This window comes from Hyla sarda, chromosome 4 (genome assembly GCF_029499605.1).
Source record: "Hyla sarda isolate aHylSar1 chromosome 4, aHylSar1.hap1, whole genome shotgun sequence".
Lineage (NCBI taxonomy): Eukaryota > Metazoa > Chordata > Amphibia > Anura > Hylidae > Hyla > Hyla sarda.
This window is the reverse complement of record NC_079192.1, coordinates 167,537,059-167,554,484: the sequence shown is the minus strand read 5'-3', so window position 1 is coordinate 167,554,484 and position 17,426 is coordinate 167,537,059. Positions and strand designations below refer to the sequence as shown.

The window sequence follows — 17,426 nt, the reverse complement described above, 5'->3', positions numbered from 1 at the left end:
ATTTTTTTCTATGAAGCCAAATGAACTACTGTAAGATATAAAATGTGGAAATGTTTGTATACTGTCATCTGGTGGAACCCTGGATCACTCTTCTTTGCAGAATTGCTTAGATCTAGCCACACCGGAAGACTTTTATACATGAACTGCAGTTATAACATCTTGCCGCTAGCCAGGTATAAGCCATGACATACTGTGGCAATACATTTTTAATGCATTAGTTAGATGAGCATTCATTCAGCTGACAATCATCTTTTACAACCTCCCCATCCACATAAACTTTCGGCACAGGCAAACTTTCATGTTTCCTCTATGGAGAGGGATAAGCCACAGCCAGACAGCTCTTGTGCTGGTTTATCCCTTCCAGAACAATTGAGTCAGGTGTTCAAAATCCAGCACACCTGACCCTTTTTTTCACCAACATTCTCTGTCAGCGTGTTATGGCGAGCACTACAGCCGGTCACACTGGTCATGAGTGCTCTCTTCCTCTGTCCTCTGGCGGTCCCTGGACGCACCTGCATGTGAATCTCATGCCATCACTCACCTCTTCCTTGTTCTGTATCCTCCATGTTCTCGCACCGCCAGCGCGCACGTTTCCTAGGGTGCACGCTGGAGCTCTGGGATTAAACCCCTTAACGACGCAGGACGTATATTTACGTCCTGCGCCGGCTCCCGCGATATGAAGCGGGATCGCGGCGCGATCCCGCATCATATCGCGTCGGTCCCGGCGCTCATCAACGGCCGGGACCCGCGGCTAATACCACACATCGCCGATCGCGGTGATGTGCGGTATTAACCCTTTATAAGCGGCGGTCAAAGCTGAGCGCCGCTTCTAAAGCGAAAGTGAAAGTGACCCGGCTCCTCAGTCGGGCTGTTCGGGACCGCCACGGTGAAATCGCGGCGTCCCGAACAGCTGACCGGACACCGGGAGGGCCCTTACCTGCCTCCTCGGTGTCCGATCGGCGAATGACTGCTCCGTGCCTGAGATCCAGGCAGGAGCAGTCAAGCGCCGATAACACTGATCACAGGCGTGTTAATACACGCCTGTGATCTGTGTAGAAGATCAGTGTATGCAGTGTTATAGTTCCCTATGGGACCTATAACACTGCAAAAAAAATGTAAAAAAAAAGTGTTAATAAAGGTCATTTAATCCCTTCCCTAATAAAAGTTGGAATCACCCCCCTTTTCCCAGAAAAAAAATAAAACAGTGTAAAAAAAAATAAAAATAAACATATGTGGTATCGCCGCGTGCGTAAATGTCCGAACTATAAAAAATATATCATTAATTAAACCGCACGGTCAATGGCGTACGCGCAAAAAAATTCCAAAGTCCAAAAAAGCGTATTTTGGTCACTTTGTATACCATTACAAAATGAATAAAAAGTGATCAAAAAGTCCGATCAAAACAAAAATCATACCGATAAAAATTTCAGATCACGGCGCAAAAAATGAGTCCTCATACCGCCCTGTACGTGGAAAAATAAAAAGTTATAGGGGTCAGAAGATGACATTTTTAAACGTATAAATTTTCCTGCATGTAGTTATGATTTTTTCCAGAAGTGCGACAAAATCAAACCTATATAAGTAGGGTATCATTTTAACCGTATGGACCTACAGAATAATGATAAGGTGTAATTTTTACCGAAATATGCACTGCGTAGAAACGGAAGCCCCCAAAAGTTACAAAATGGCGTTTTTTCTTCGATTTTGTCGCACTATGATTTTTTTTCCGTTTCGCCGTACATTTTTGGGTAAAATTACTAATGTCACTGCAAAGTAGTATTGGTGACGCAAAAAATAAGCCATAATATGGATTTTTAGGTGGAAAATTAAAAGGGTTATGATTTTTAAAAGGTAAGGAGGAAAAAACGAAAGTGCAAAAAAGGAAAAACCCTGAGTCCTTAAGCGGTTAAAGGGCCAGTGCGCTCTTAATTAATGTTTGCACCTGTCCCTTCTCTATAAGTATGTGTACATCCCTCAACCTCTTGCCGGATCTTTGTGTGCCCAGTGCCCTAGTGAAATTGTTTATTGTGTCTTCGCTTAATGTGTTCCTGACCTACCTTCTCCGTGAACTGACTTTATTCCTGTGCCGCCTGCCTACTGACCTCTTGCTATGTCCCCGTTCTCGCTACCGTGCTGCCAACCCAGACCTTCTGCTATCCTGGCTACGAGTTGCCATATTTCTACTGTACCACGTTTTCTCCTCAGCAGCCTGTGTGGACAAGTCACGTCAGCTGTAGCGACCTTGGTGCCGCCTGCTGCAGCAAGTCCATCCCGCTTTGTGGCTGCCTCTGGTGAAAACCAGTGGCACCTTAGACTCCACTCCCTGACACGGCCCAAGCCATCATTCCCACAGGCTCAGCGGATCTACTACCTCCTTGCCGCTAACAGTGAAGAGTCAAAAGACCCCATTAACATCAGACAGTCAGCTGAACTTGCTGGAAACGGTGGAATCAGATGACTCTAGTATAAAATGTTTGGGCACATTTGGACTAGACCACTTCAGAATTTGTTGCATTTCAGAGATGAGTTTATTGGTGTATGTGTGGAAAACATGGCTGCAAAAATATCACACATGTAGAGCATCATATTGCTATTCAGTCATATTTACTACAGTGGAGGTGAGTTACAATACCCAGCACAAACTATGATATGGTGCTGTAAAAAGAGCACATGCTGTAGATGGCATGAGCTCCATTCATTTGAATGGAATCGTTGAAGATGCCCAGTCGGGCTGTAATTGGGTATCTTCAGCACCCCTGGCATCTCTGAGTACTGGGGGCCCCGTTCTGGAGATCATGGATGGTTTCTGCGTTTGGACCCTCCACGATCAGATGATTTTGGCTGGACAACCCCTTAAATACAAGCCAAACTTCCCTATTATAACTCTCAGTGACGTCAACTGTATAAATGTCAGATTATTAGAGGTTTTATTGGGTAGACTAGAAGAACAAAAAGCTTCTAAATGAAACAGAGGCTAAGTCAAGAAAAAAAATAATATATTTTTGCAATCAGAAAAAAAAAATCAATAAAGAAATTAAAGAAAATATTTCCCTTCCTTTTTCTGTGAGACAATCAGAAAACAATGAAGTAAGGCATTAGTGTCAGCATATCTTTATTAAGTTTGGACAACTCCAGCTTAGGATATGTTCACACAGGCACAAACCACACTAGAAAAAGGTCCTAAAAACCTTTGGTTTCCTTCTCCCATTGACTTTATTGGGAAATGTTTAAAAAAGCAAATGGTAATAACAAAAAGACAGAGCTTAAACAAACTGCGTAAAGAAGAAGTGACATGTCACTATTCAGAGTAGTTCCACTTGGAAGCTCAGAATTAAATCAATTGGAACTTGAAAAAAAATGCATGAAAACCACATTTGTTATGTTAACATACCAGTTGTTAGGATTTTGTGTAGAGATACCAGATGATGGACTCAATAATAAATCAATAGAGGGAAATATCAATGGACTTGTCAAAATCCAGAAAGAAAATGGAATCTTTGACATGTACAAAGTGTGTGTACAAAGCCTTACCTTTTTTCATTCTGTAAGAAAAAATACCTGGTGGCTCATACTTTTCCATGCATTTGTAGAATGGAAACAACAAAAAAACAAAACGGGTTATACTCATTCGCTTAGTTTTTTTCCCCATAATTGGCTGAAAGACAGGTTGAAATTTTCTTTTTTAGGTTGAAATTTTTACATATTTTGCTATAAACGTATTCATTATCTATGGCTACTGAAGAATAAGACAGTCGTCTTGAAACGCGTATAGCCTTGGTCTTATACCCATTACCTACGGCAACCACATTATACTACTTTTAAAGCCCACCTCGGCTTTGGCAGCACTGCAGACCCCTTATTCTGGGACCTCTGTGGACCGCACGCACGATCCTCTCCCCTTAGGACACGAGGATGCCAGGGTCAGCGATCACCTCTTCATCCACGATACTCCACTTGTGGCCAGACGCTATCCCGTGCCAACCTGTCTCTGCCGGACCCATCCAATCCACTTTACTGGGATCACCATCGATCACAAAGGCCGGCCACCACGCCGTGCCAGCACCGACAGAAACCCTCACCGCGAGACTGCTACTCCTGAGGATGCCGGCTGCACTTCGCCAGTAAGTGATACCACTCAAATCGGCAAACAGGTACTACCTAATGTTATCAAACCTACATTATCTGCATATCGCTCCCTGAACTGCTCCATTATATCATTTCATGAACTGCATTACCGGACCACTTTATTTCTGAACTATATTACCAGACCACTTTATTTTTGGATATTTCCAAATTTTTTTGCCTTATTTTAGGTGGTTGCTTTATAAATGACTTTTTAATATTACATCTATTTTAATATCAATATCTTATTAACATCTGGTGCAAGGGCCCTGCTCAGATGTAAGTTATTATCTTGTGAATAAATGTTATATTGTATTATTTTACTGCATTATCCTTGATTCAGGTCTTTTATTATCATTATATTATTCATTTACTTCCATTTACTATCATTATTAATTCAGTATCTATTTTATGACATTCAACTTATTGATTTTACATTTATTTGGTTCCACATCACCTTTTTCTCGCTCATTTTATCTCTTTTTTATCTCTTTATTTCACTATCCTTGAGGACTGGTCTTATATAATTTATTATATATACCTATTTACTTTACTAGGTCTTTTTGGGATTTAGACCATTCCAGTTAACCTCGGAATAGTATACCCCAGTGAGCTACACATACCCTTTTCCTTCTCCAATTTTGCTATAAAGCCACAATTTGCTACATGCTCATATTTCTGCACCTTTAAGAAACAAACATAAAAGCACAACAGGCTATTGTAAAAAGTAGAACGATTAGAATAAAAACTGACCTTCCCAGGCTCCTAGAGGTGGATACGTTGCTACTCCAAGACCCCTGGAGTCCATTGCGGCCTCAAACATGGAGGCTACAGGTAAGGTAGTATTGAGAAAGAACTTTCAGGCAGTGTTCACAGAGCAGATGATGGAAAGGAATGTACACAGCGGGCATTGAAACCGGTCTGATAAGAAGGGGAGGGGGGGGAGGGCAGGCAGGATCTCTCACATCAGCTTGTGTCAACATTTAATAGCTTGTTAGCTCTATTGAAACTGTGAGGACAGGCACTGTAAAAGGTTGTGGGATACAAAAATTGGAACATGACCTTAAATTTACCCAAGTGCCAAGAAAAAAATAAACTAAAAACATGTAGTGTGGATTAAATAAAACAATCAGAACTCACCAGTAACGCCATGTAAGTATAACAGTAATGTGAGTTACATTAGTTACATCATAGCTCTCACTTGTGTACTGTGTGCTGCCCGACAACAATGCATATGGAAAAAAATAATATGAAGCTGTGAATACTACAGTACAACTATATGACCTTTTACATGGACCACTTATCAGCTGAATGAGTGTTCCTATGAACACTTGTGACTGGTAATTGGCCCATGTAAAAAGGCCAGCGATCACCAGACAAACAAGCAAACACTGGTTAATTGACCGAACTTCTCTTCCGTGCGACCATTTAAATTGTAGGCGGCACACAGATTTAGCAATCTTCGGTGCGGCCCGGCCACACAATTGATTGATCCTAGTGAAGGCTCAATCAGTACTTATCATGGCAGTGTCAGCCCATATAAAAGGGCTTTACGATTATGCTTTCCACCTTGTACAGATATAAAATAAAGACCCCAAAACAAAGAGATCATCAACAACATATGAAAATAGAAAAAAATCCTTGTTTGAGTCAAAAGTTAAAAACACCATTAAAATACGTACAAAAGAGAAGTAAGGCAGAAAGTAAGACCGGGGGAAGAATATGCAGGGGTAAAAGAACTAAATAGACTGATCATTATGTTGGCTGACGTCACAGCCTTATGATGATATCACCCACTGATCTGTACGACGCCATAAGTGGTGGAGACCTCTCGTTACATGTATGTTGAATTTCCCCCACTTTTTTTTTTTATTGGATTATTTCTTGACAGTGAAAGTACGTTGGGGTACATATGGGATGGGTCTATGGTATTACATGGCAGAGCTGTATGTTCACTTCCAATACTGTACCTCTTTTCATTGGGGGTTTATATGACATTTGTGCTGTGCATAATCTCTGCAGTGCCTTTAATTTGCTGTTTCTGTTATTTTTATACCATGCATTTGTCTTTTTTCTTTCTTCTACCCTCGGATATTCTTCCTCTGGTGTTATTATGTGCCTTGCTTCTCTTTTGTATGCATTTTAATGGTGTTTTTATCTTTTGACTCAAAGATTTCTATGTTTTATATTTATTTTATGTTGTTGTGGGTCATTTTGTTTTGGGGTCTGTATTTGTAAGGTCCAGCAACACTTTTCATCATTGGTTTCCGCTTTAGTGGTGTTAACTGTTGTAAAATACAGCCAGTGTTCAGTATATAGGTGTAATCTACATTGGGTATTGATTTGCATTGGAGATAAATTAAGTCAGTTAAATTACTTCCTTCAACCTTGCACAAATAATTTGACAATCAATCCTTGAAATAGCCTTAGGTGTTCACAGTTCATAGCATTAAAGGAGTACTCCAGGGAAAGGAGTACTCCAAAGAGTTGTTTTTTTAAATAACATTTCCTACTTAACAGCATATAAAATATCAAACTTTAACTTGCCTCCAGCGCTTTCTCCACTGTCCCGCTCCGGTCCCATGGTCAGAGCTAGGATCTGAGACTGAATCCAATCTATCTTTTTTAAAGGTTTTCTTTACTTATCCACCAAAAGAAGGATTTTTACAGATCTGGATGTGGTTATTAGGCTCCTTTCACACTATGAGCATTCATCCGTTATTAAACATCCGTTTTTTTGTGTAAAAACAGAAGTACAATAACGGATGAAATGACGGGGGCTAAAGGCTGAATAATGTCCGTCAAAATAACGGCATATTCATCCGTTAAGACCCGTTATAACATCCCTCATGTACGGCCGTTTTAACACCTCTGCCTACAGACTCCCACAGCCTGGACTACTACTACTACCATAATGGAACAGACTTGTTTCCATGATGGGAGTAGTAGTTCCCCGGTTGCGAAAGTCTGCCGGTGGCTGGGAAAGCTACATTAGTGTTTGTACTACAACCCCCATCATGGAACAGACTCTGTTCAATTATGGGGGTTGTAGTACAGGGGCTGAGGGATTGATCGCACCAGGTCTCACTTCTGAGACCCGATGCGACTAGTTATTAAACAGGGAAGCGGGCGGCATGCTCCACTCCCCTGTGATGTACAATGTATTTACTTTCATTTTTAAATTCCCCGTCGGAAGCCCTGAATAGCCGCTACTGAAGAGCCATTCAGGGCTCCTGGTTGGGTTTTCAAATGGAAGTGCTGCGGTGGGTAAAGATATATAGAATCGCTTGGGGGGGGGGTGTTGGGGTAATATATCTGGCCCCCACAGCGCATTTATATATGTTCCCCCCGCAGCTCTATCATAAGCCCCCGGACAGATGCGCTGCTGTAGAATACTTTTCATTCATAGTGCTGCGAAGGCATACAATTATAGAAGCGCTGTGGGAGCCAGACATATGGATATATGTCTGACCCCTGCAGTGCATCTATATACAGATGCTGCTGCAGCACTATGAATGACAAGTATTCTTTCAGCAGCACATCAAGCCGGCCAGATGCGCTGCTGTAGAATACTTTTCATTCATAGCGCTTTCGGGGGCTTATGATAGCGCTGCGAGGGAAAATATATAAATGCGCTGCGGGGGGCAAGATATATAGAAGCGCTGTGGGGGCCAGACATAGACCCCCCCCAGCGATTCTATATATCTTTCCCCACCACAGCGATTCAATTTAAAAAACCCCACCAGGAACCCTGGATGGCTCCTCAGTATCGGCCATTCAGGGCTCCCAGCGGGGAATTTAAAAATGAAAGTAAATACATCGTACATCACAGGGGAGTGGAGCATGCCGCCCGCTCCCCTGTTTAATAACTTCTAATCGCATCGGGACTCAGAAGTGAGACCCGATGCGATCAATCCCTCCGCCCCTGTACTACAACCCCCTTTCATGGAACAGAGTCTGTTTCATGAGGGGGGTTGTAGTACAAACACTAATGTAGCCTCACCAGCCACCGGCAGACTCCCACAGCTGGGGAATTACTACTCCCATCATGGAAACAAGTCTGTTCCATGATGGTAGTAGTAGTAGTAGTCCCTCAGCACTGCAGGAATCTGCTGATGTCACCTCTTCTAAGCATACTTAGAAGTAATAACAGATATTATAAACCAGGTGCAAATGGAGGACATAAAGGCTCATCCGTTTGCCATAGACTTCAATGTTAAAAATAACGGCCGTTAATTTACCCGTTTCTTGTGACGCAATAAAAATTAGTGCATGTGCCGTTTTTTCTTCTGTCACAAATAACGCCTGTTTTTCATGACAGGCTATAACGGGTCATAACAGATAATGCAAAAAATCCCATAGACTTGAGTGGGATTTTGCAACGGACGTTTAACATCCGTTTTTAAAGTTTTTCTAATGGACGTTTATAATGGATCTTTTAGCGGATGAATTTTATAGTGTGAAAGGGGCCTTACTCTGTCTAGTGAAACCTAAGCTCTGTGGGAGAGAATCATCTCCTGGAGACACTGAGTGTTCCTGACAAAGCAACTGTCTGGATACAGGTTGTCATAAAGCCTAGGATTTTCATGGGAGACCCTATTAATCCTAATCCTGGATAACACCTTCAGTGTGTATTCACACGTATAGAACCCTGTGCATATTTAATTCTGCAGTTTTGATGCTGTGTTCAGTCATTTAGCTGAAGTGAATGGAGCCAAGTTGTAATACTACACACAACCTGAGGACAGTTGTGGTGCTGTTTTTGGAAGAAATTAGCTCTGTTTTTCTTTTCCTGGATAACCCATTTAAAGATTGGAATACTTCTAGCACCAACTGTGGATGGTGGTGGAGGACCTCTGCTGAATTTACCACCAGCAAAAAAAGTGTCTAGACAGGGAAAGACTATTATGCCCTAATTCTCTATAAGAACCTTTGAGAAAACCCTCGGGAGCAAAAATATTCCAAAAGCAAGACACAGGAATTAACATTAGAGAACCTTCAATTTTACCATTTTAAGAAAAATGAAAGTGCTCCATAGTGCAGATATCTCAAGTGTGGTTAAACCCTACATGTAGATGTCCGCCTACCAGATTGTGTTGTGCAAACTAAGCACATATCCTCTCATCCTTTACCCTGTTGATTCCCTTTATGTATTTAATTGTTTCTATCATATCCCCTTTGTTTCCCTTTTTTCATCCAAGCTATACATGTTAAGGCCCTTAGTGTAAAAAAAAAACTGTTTTGGTCCTAGTAAAATAAACTATTTTGACTGAACGCTCCCTCCCATAGACTTGCATTGAGGGGGCATGGTGTGACACATCAAGGGGCGTGGCCATGATGTCACGACCAGCCCAGCCCGCACCCAGCGTTTGGAACAAAATGTTACGAACGCTAGGGCAGTGGAGTACCCCTTTAAGTCTTCTAAAATAATGACCTTCTGCAATATCACTAATAAAAATAGTTAACAAAATGGGTCCCAGTACACATCCCAGAGGTCCCAATTATTAACGAGACCCTGTTCTGAATTTACTCAATTGACTACAACCCTCTGTTTTCTGTAACTCAGTCCCTGCCTAATCCATTCAACAATATGGGAGTCTTAATTGATAAGTCTTCTATGTGGTACAGTGTAAAAAGCTCTAACAAAATCTAGATAAGCTTACTACCCCTCCTTGATCTGTTATTTCAGTAACTCAATCAAAAATATCAGGTTGACATGATCTCCCAGAAGTAAACCCATGCTGTGTCTCATCTTGCAATCTATGGGATTTTAGATGTTCCACAATCCTATCCTTTAGTATTGTTTCAATTAATTTCCCTACTATTGATGTCAGGCTTAATGGCCTATAGTTGCCTGATTCCTCCCTACAACCTTTTTTGTGAATGGGCACAATATTTGCTAATTTTCCAATCTTCTAGGACAACTCCGGTTAGCAGTGATTGGTAAAATAAATCTGTTAAACAGTTTTGTTAATACACCGCTAAGCTCTTTTAAAATCCTAGGGTGTATGCTATCAAGCCCCTGTGACTTACTTGTCTTTACATTCTACAGCTGACGTAGAACCTCTTCTTCTGTAAAGACACATGTATTAAATGATTAGTCTTCCTCTCTAACTGAAGTCCTTTTCCTTCATTTCCTTCTGTACAAGCTGAGTTGAGTTCTCTTGCTTACTAGGTTGAGTTCTCTTGCTTACAAAGATGTCTGATGTCTGGCTGCAGCCTGTGTATGTTCACTGGCACTTAAATGGGTATTCCGCTAGAATTATTTTATATTTTTTTAAATCAACTGGTGCCAGAAAGTTAAACAGATTTGTAAATTACTTCTATTAAAAAATCGTAATCCTTCCAGTACTTATTAGCTGCTGAATACTACAGAGGAAATTATTTTCTTTTTGGAACACCGTGCTCTGTGCTGAATCAGGAGCATAGTGCTCTCTGCTGACATCTCTGTCAATTTTAGGAACTGTCCAGAGCAGCATATGTTTGCTGTGGGGATTATCTCATACTCTGGATAGTTCTTAAAATGGACAGAGATTTCAGCAGAAAGCACTGTACTCATGATGTCAGCAGAGAGCTCTGTGTTCCAAAAAGAAAAAAATGTCCTCTGTAGTATTCAGCAGCTAATAAGTACTGGAAGGATTAAGATTTTTTAATAGAAGTAATTTACAAATCTGTTTAACTTTCTGACACCAGTTGATTTAAAAATAAAAAGTTTTTCACCGGAGTACCCCTTTAACCTTCCATCTCCCTCCCCTCATCCTTAGACTTGTAATGCTTGTCTTGCAGACACAGGAGAAAGCGGAGCTGGTTTTCAGAGTGAAAGAGCTTGGCAGCAGAGGGAAAACCTTTTAATAACAGGAGAAAATAAAACACATTATAAGATACCATTCATTTAGAAAAGAAAAAAAGCACATCCGGCACACTACCGTATCGGACAGTCCCTTAATTGCAGCAGTCTGTATTTATGAACACAAACATCAGACATATGAGGTCAGTCATTCAAGTCTTGCTGATGGTGCAACACAGTAATACAGGTCCATTTAATCCAATCATCTCAATAAGAATTTAAAGAACGGAGCACTCACCTCATCTGATGCAATACAAAACAGCTTCTTTATTACATACAAACAGACAGACACCTGGGGAGGCATTACAGATGGAATAAGTGTGGAGGGATTTCACATAAAAGCGGACGACGGACTGTATAGCATCTTTGCGCCACGTCAGGTCCCACCTTTATAAGATATTACAAAGTTCCTTATATTCGCTTGTACTATTGCTCTATGCAAAATTTGTGCAAATTACAGTGCCTATATAACCCCTTACTTACCTATGATGTACCGATAGGCCATGGCTCAAGGGAAGGGAATATGGTGTGGTCTAGGGGACCCATTGGCATCCCAGCAATGTAATAGGGAGTGGCGATGTGCTGCTGTAGAAGCCCATGGCCTTAATGGTGCTCCTCTGTCTTCCATGAACTGGCGATTGTTGAAGGCTGCCTAAGCCAGCCCTCGAGTGTCTATTAAATAGATCAATGTAATGCAATAGCATAACAATGATCTATGTAAGTCATACGCGAATGGCTTATTATAGGCCCCTGGCCAAAATGTTATTTATTTATTTATTTTTAAACACAATTTTTTATATATATTAACTCCCCACCCCTTTTCCCATCTTTCAAATAAAACACTAACAAAAAAAACCCTCAAAACATATTTGGTATTGTTGCATGCATAATTGTGCAAAAATTCCAACCGCCAAAATTAAGATTTTTATTTACATCACATCCCAGAAAAAATGTAATAAGTGTTAAAAAAAATGCCAAAGACAAGAGGGTGCCACTCAACGACTAACTCTTTGGGGTGAAGCGGACCGAGGTTAACTGCCGGGCACTTATACCCTAAGTACCAGTTAAATGGAATCAAAAATAGAAGAAAAAGTGCAGTTTCTTTTACAGGGAGTGCACAGTGCTCAGGAGAACTTACCTCTACACAGGAGTGATATTGCCTTCTTGTTTTCAGGGAGCGCACAGTGCTCAGGAGAACTTACCACTATACAGTAGTGATATTGCCTTTTTTTTTTTTTTTTTTACACAAAAGTGATACAGTAAAAACTACAGATCATAGCACAAAAAAAAAAACCAACACAGCTCCGTAGATGGAAAAATAAAAAAAAAATAGGGGTTAGAACATGGCAAAGAAATTTTTTTCTTTTAATAAATGGTATTCCCCAACCACAGCTTTAGCTAAAGTGCTCTTCTTAAAGAATTTGCTAGGCCTTCCCTTTAACCCCTTAAAGGGGTTCTCCGGTGCTTACATATCTTATATCCTATCCAAAGGATAGGGGAAAAGATGCCTGATCGCGGGAGTCTCGCAGCTGGGGACGCCTGTGATCATGCATGCGGACCCCCGTTTGTAATCAGTCCCGGAGCGGTTCGCTCCGGGTCTGATTACGGGCGACTACAGGGCCGGCGGCGTGTGACGTCACGCCTCCACCCCCGTGTGACCTCACGCTCCGCCCCTCAATGCAAGCCTACGGGAGGGGGCGTAATAGCTATCACGATGTGTAAGCACCGGAGAACCCCTTTAAGGATGCAGGGTTTTTCAGTTTTTGCATTTTCATTTTTTCCTCCTTACCTTTTAAAAATCATAACCCTTTAAATTTTCCACCTAAAAATCCATATTATGGCTTATTTTCTGCGTCACCAATTCTACTTTGCTGTGACTTTAGTCATTTTACCCAAAAATTCACGGCGAAACATAAAAAAAATCATTGTGCAACAAAATAGAACAAAAAACACAATTTTTTTACTTTTGGAGGGCTTCCATTTCTACGCAGTGCATATTTCGGTAACAATGACACCTTATCATTATTCTGTAGGTCCATATGGTTAAAATGGTATCCTACTTATACAGGTTTAATTTTGTCGTACTTCTAGAAAAAATCATAACTACATGCAGGAAAATTTATACTATTAAAAATGTCCTCTTCTGACCCCTATAACTTTTTTATTTTTCCACTTACAGGGCGGTATGAGGGCTCATTTTTTGCCCCGTGATCTGAAGTTTTTATCTGTACCATTTTTGTTTTGATCTGACTTTTTGATCACTTTTTATTAATTTTTTAATGGTATAAAAAGTGACCAAAAATAAGCTTTTTTGGAATTTTTTTACGTGTACGCCATTGACCGTGCGGTTTGATTAATGATATATTTTTATAGTTCAGACATTTACACATGCGACGATACCAGATATGTTTATTTTTATTGACACTGTTTTATTTTTTTATGGGAAAAGGGGGGTGATTCAAACTTTTATTAGGGATGGGGTTAAATGATCTTTAGGGGCCTATAACATTACATACACTGATCTTTTACACAGATCACTGGCGTGTATTAACACGCCTGTGATCAGTGTTATCGGTGCTTGACTGCTCCTGCCTGGATCTCAGGCATGGAGCAGTCATTTGCCGATCGGACACGTAGGAGGCAGGTAATTTCATTTCATTTAAATGTCGACTGATATTCAAGCTGTCCTGCAGGCTCAGGGAGCATCAGTGTCAGCGTGAACTATCTTTGGAACTTGTTTGGGGCTGCTTATCCGCCATCCGGACTATCCTGCGTTGACACCTTCCAACAATTTTTCTCTTCCGTCCACCCCCAGGGAGATTAGCTACAGTGCCATGGGTTGCAAACTTCTTGAAGAAGTGTCTGTAGCAACAATAACGCCAAGCATCCCCTGCAGACGTGGCAAGTGTGACGGATATACCACTGCTTATGTGTCGTGATGTTAATGCTCTGAAGACGTGACAGCAACAATAAGTACGCAGTGCATCCCCCCGCAGATGGGGCCGGCATAATGGGTATGCAAGCGCCTTCTTTCTTTTTTTTTTCCCAATATAACGCTAAGAACTTGAAACATGCTCCTAGATGAATAACAACAAATGCACAGCTATGCATGAAAGTACTCTGTAGACTTAAATGTACCTAATATAAGTGTAGCACCAACACTACAGCATCGTATGTATAAATCAACTGTAGTAACGTATACGAACATGAAAGCTTTAACGACCTATACTGGAAAAATGCTAACCTAAGGTATGCGTATCAACAAATCTATATTGATGGCTGTGAATTGATGCTACTAACAATCCAATATATGTAGTAACCAACGCTAAAATACACATGGGTGCAGTGGTCAATGCTATAACACAAGCGAATAACATAAGTGTAGTAACCAAACTTGAACTAACACGCCAAGCAACAATGCTACAGAAACAAGTGCATTGGTAAATTAACCCACTCGAAACTCATGCTCAAGTTGAAAAAACCAGAGCCGAGACAAACACTAAAATAAGCTATGCGTAATAACAGTGCTGTTGCAAGATATGCATGGCAACCCGCTAAACTAATGTATAGCTCGCCAGATAGTCATGACAAAGCTAACATAACAACCCTATCGTGACGTGAACAAACGACCATGTTCAACAACGTATATTCAAGTAACAAAGCTATGACAACATACGCATGGTGACCATGCCATGTAATATGGCTAATGCTATGGAACCTGAGCGTAGTAAACCAAGGTAATATGCGTAGTAACAAAGTCTATAGCAACAATGCTATAGTAACATGCTTAGTATCAAACTAGCAACTAATGCGCAATAACCATGCTATAGTAACCTTTGCGAGGAAACAATGCTAATGGCAATGTATGCGAAGTACCAATGCTATAGGAACACGTTCAGTGGCACTGCCATGGGAGCAAACGTGCCGTAATATGCTATCGTAACAACCGTAGTAACAATACCACATTTAGTTAGTAACAAAGCTATGGTAATGCTTAGTAACACATGCGTAACAACAATAACCATAGGAACATATGCACAGCACTATATGAAAACATAGGCATGTTAGACTATAGATCAACAAGCGTATCATACTGTATGGAAACACAAGCGTGTTATACCGTATAGGAACCAAACGTGTTATATGTATGGAAAACATAAGTGTGTTAAATAGTATGGAACAAAGCGTATTCATCGTATGGAAACATAAGCATGTAATACCATATGAAAACATATGATTGTTATACCATATAGAAACAAACATGTTATACCATATGTAAACATATGCGTGTTATACCGTACAGAAACATAAACATGTTATACAGTATAGAAATATAATCGTGTTATACCGTATGGAAACATAAATGTGTTATACCGTATGGAAACATTTTTATTTTTATTTTCAGTAAAAATGCAATGAGCGTAAGGACCGTAAAGCCCCAAACGTATGAGACAGTATGATACTATGCGTGTGAACTGTATAAAAACCCTGGGCGTATGAGCAGTAAAAATGCCATGATCGTGAGAACAATTAAAAGCCATGAGTGTGTGACCAAAATAAAAACCAAGGGCATATGAACCATACAAATGCCATGAGCCGTATACATGCCGTGAACAATATGAAATGCCATGAGCGTATGAACAGTATACAAGCCTTAAGCGTATGAACCAGCATGAATACCAAGAAACGTATGAAGCGTGTGGCTGCCATGAACGAAACCCGTAAAGCATGAACATAAGAAAACGTAAATGCCACGAACATATAAACAGCATGAATGACATGAGTTTGTGGACAGTATAAAAAACACTATGGGGGATATTTATCAAAGCTGTCTATGTCCCGCATCAATATAGACCAAACAGAGTGTTTGGCTGGACTATTGTGCGCCTAATTTATCAAAAGGCGCACAGCTCTTGATAAATTCTGTGCACAGACTTCGAGATCTATGCTTCAGACTGTATTTAAACCTGCTCCAACATGGTCTGACATTTCGGCGTACTTTCAGCCGATGTGACTTGTCGCTGAAAAGTCACTTTTGATAAATTCAGCACCAATGCATTTTCCAATGCATTCCCGTCTAAAATAGACTAGCATGCATCATGTTCTAAAAATCCTCTAGAGCAAAAGTCGCACATATTTAGACTGCGACTTTCCATGTGACAAATTTAGACACAAAAAAACAGTCTAAATCCTTTGATAAATATCCCCCTAGGAGCGTATGGGAGTATAAATACCATGAGGTGAACAGAATAAATGAGTTTGCAACGTATGAATGCTATGAGCGTATGGCCAGATAAATACTGTGTGCGTATGTACCATATGAATGCTATACGCGTATAAATACTATGAGCATACGGGCAGTGTGCCATGAGCGTATGAAAAACAAAGCCATGAGCATACGGACAATAAGCAAGTCATGAAGGTACAAACAGTGAAGATGCCCTACCTGTGTAAAAGTTATGCGTGTATGACCAGAATAAAAGCAAAAAGCGAATGTATAGTACGGATGCCATGACCGTACAAACAATAAATATTATGAGCAAATTAACTGTGTAAATTTAAACTGTATAAATGCAATTCATAACGTACAGTATAAATACTATGAATGCACAATATAATGGTATGAAACATGCACACAGAAACAATGCTATGAAAGCCTTTGTCACTAGAGGTAGAGACAGTGAATAAATACCCATAGGAAGATTAGAAACGGCAGCTTAGCAGGATCAGCACGGTGCCGACATGTTTGTCAGCACTTGACGAAACGCAGCCTGCTAATGACTGCCGATGCCTCGGCACTGAGCAGCCCAGCTGAGCCTGATAGCGCAGGTACTGACACTGATTCAATTTATGAATCAGGACTCGTGTCCATGTCGGTACACACCTCCCGATTATGAAACCTATTCCAGGTAGTGCTGAGGCCACCTAATCCTTGTTCCTGCCCGCACCTCCGCCCGGCTCCTGTATCACTCAGCGCTGCAGTTATAGCAGACAGACAGCAAGAAAGGGCCTCACATACCCCAATGCTCCTCCAGTCCCAGCGGACCCGATTCCACCGCTGTATGCTGTGCCATTCCTCAAGATGCTGCATAATGTCCCATGCTAACCGCCTTCCGGCTCCGAACCCGCTAGCGTCACGGGCAGAGCCATCCTGCAGCAGTGCCTAATCCAACACCTTACCACACTAGTAGTGGGCAGTCACGCCTCCCCCCCCTTGAGGTAGCCTGTAGACTACAAGGGATGCAGAGATTGCGCCGACCAATCTGGACTCACAAACCGCGATCCTGCAGTAGCTTGAGCAACCACCTGAGCTCCAAAAATGGCGGGAAATTCAATGCCGACATTTCCCTGCCCACAAACATCCAGAACGCCCCGCCAGTAGGTGTAGGGGCGTTATTTACCCCCGCCTCCTATGCACAATTCCTAGTGCACCGCCTAGAAATGTACCCCCTTGCAC

The 17,426-nt window shown here is 41.2% G+C and overlaps 1 protein-coding gene across 2 annotated transcripts in view; it reads right to left on the bottom strand.

The window, feature by feature from the left end:
* Positions 1-17,116, bottom strand: part of LOC130368664 (synaptotagmin-4-like) — a 99,593-nt gene extending 82,477 nt beyond the window's left edge. The window contains exon 1 of one of the 2 annotated variants that reach the window (XM_056572663.1): positions 16,989-17,116. In XM_056572663.1, coding sequence (XP_056428638.1) covers positions 16,989-17,043 — 55 coding nt within the window. In that variant the 5' untranslated portion in view covers positions 17,044-17,116. Of the gene's footprint in view, positions 1-4,875; positions 5,002-16,988 lie in introns of those variants that run through there. The other variant, XM_056572662.1, reaches the window with a different exon arrangement.
* Positions 17,117-17,426: the final 310 nt, after the last annotated feature.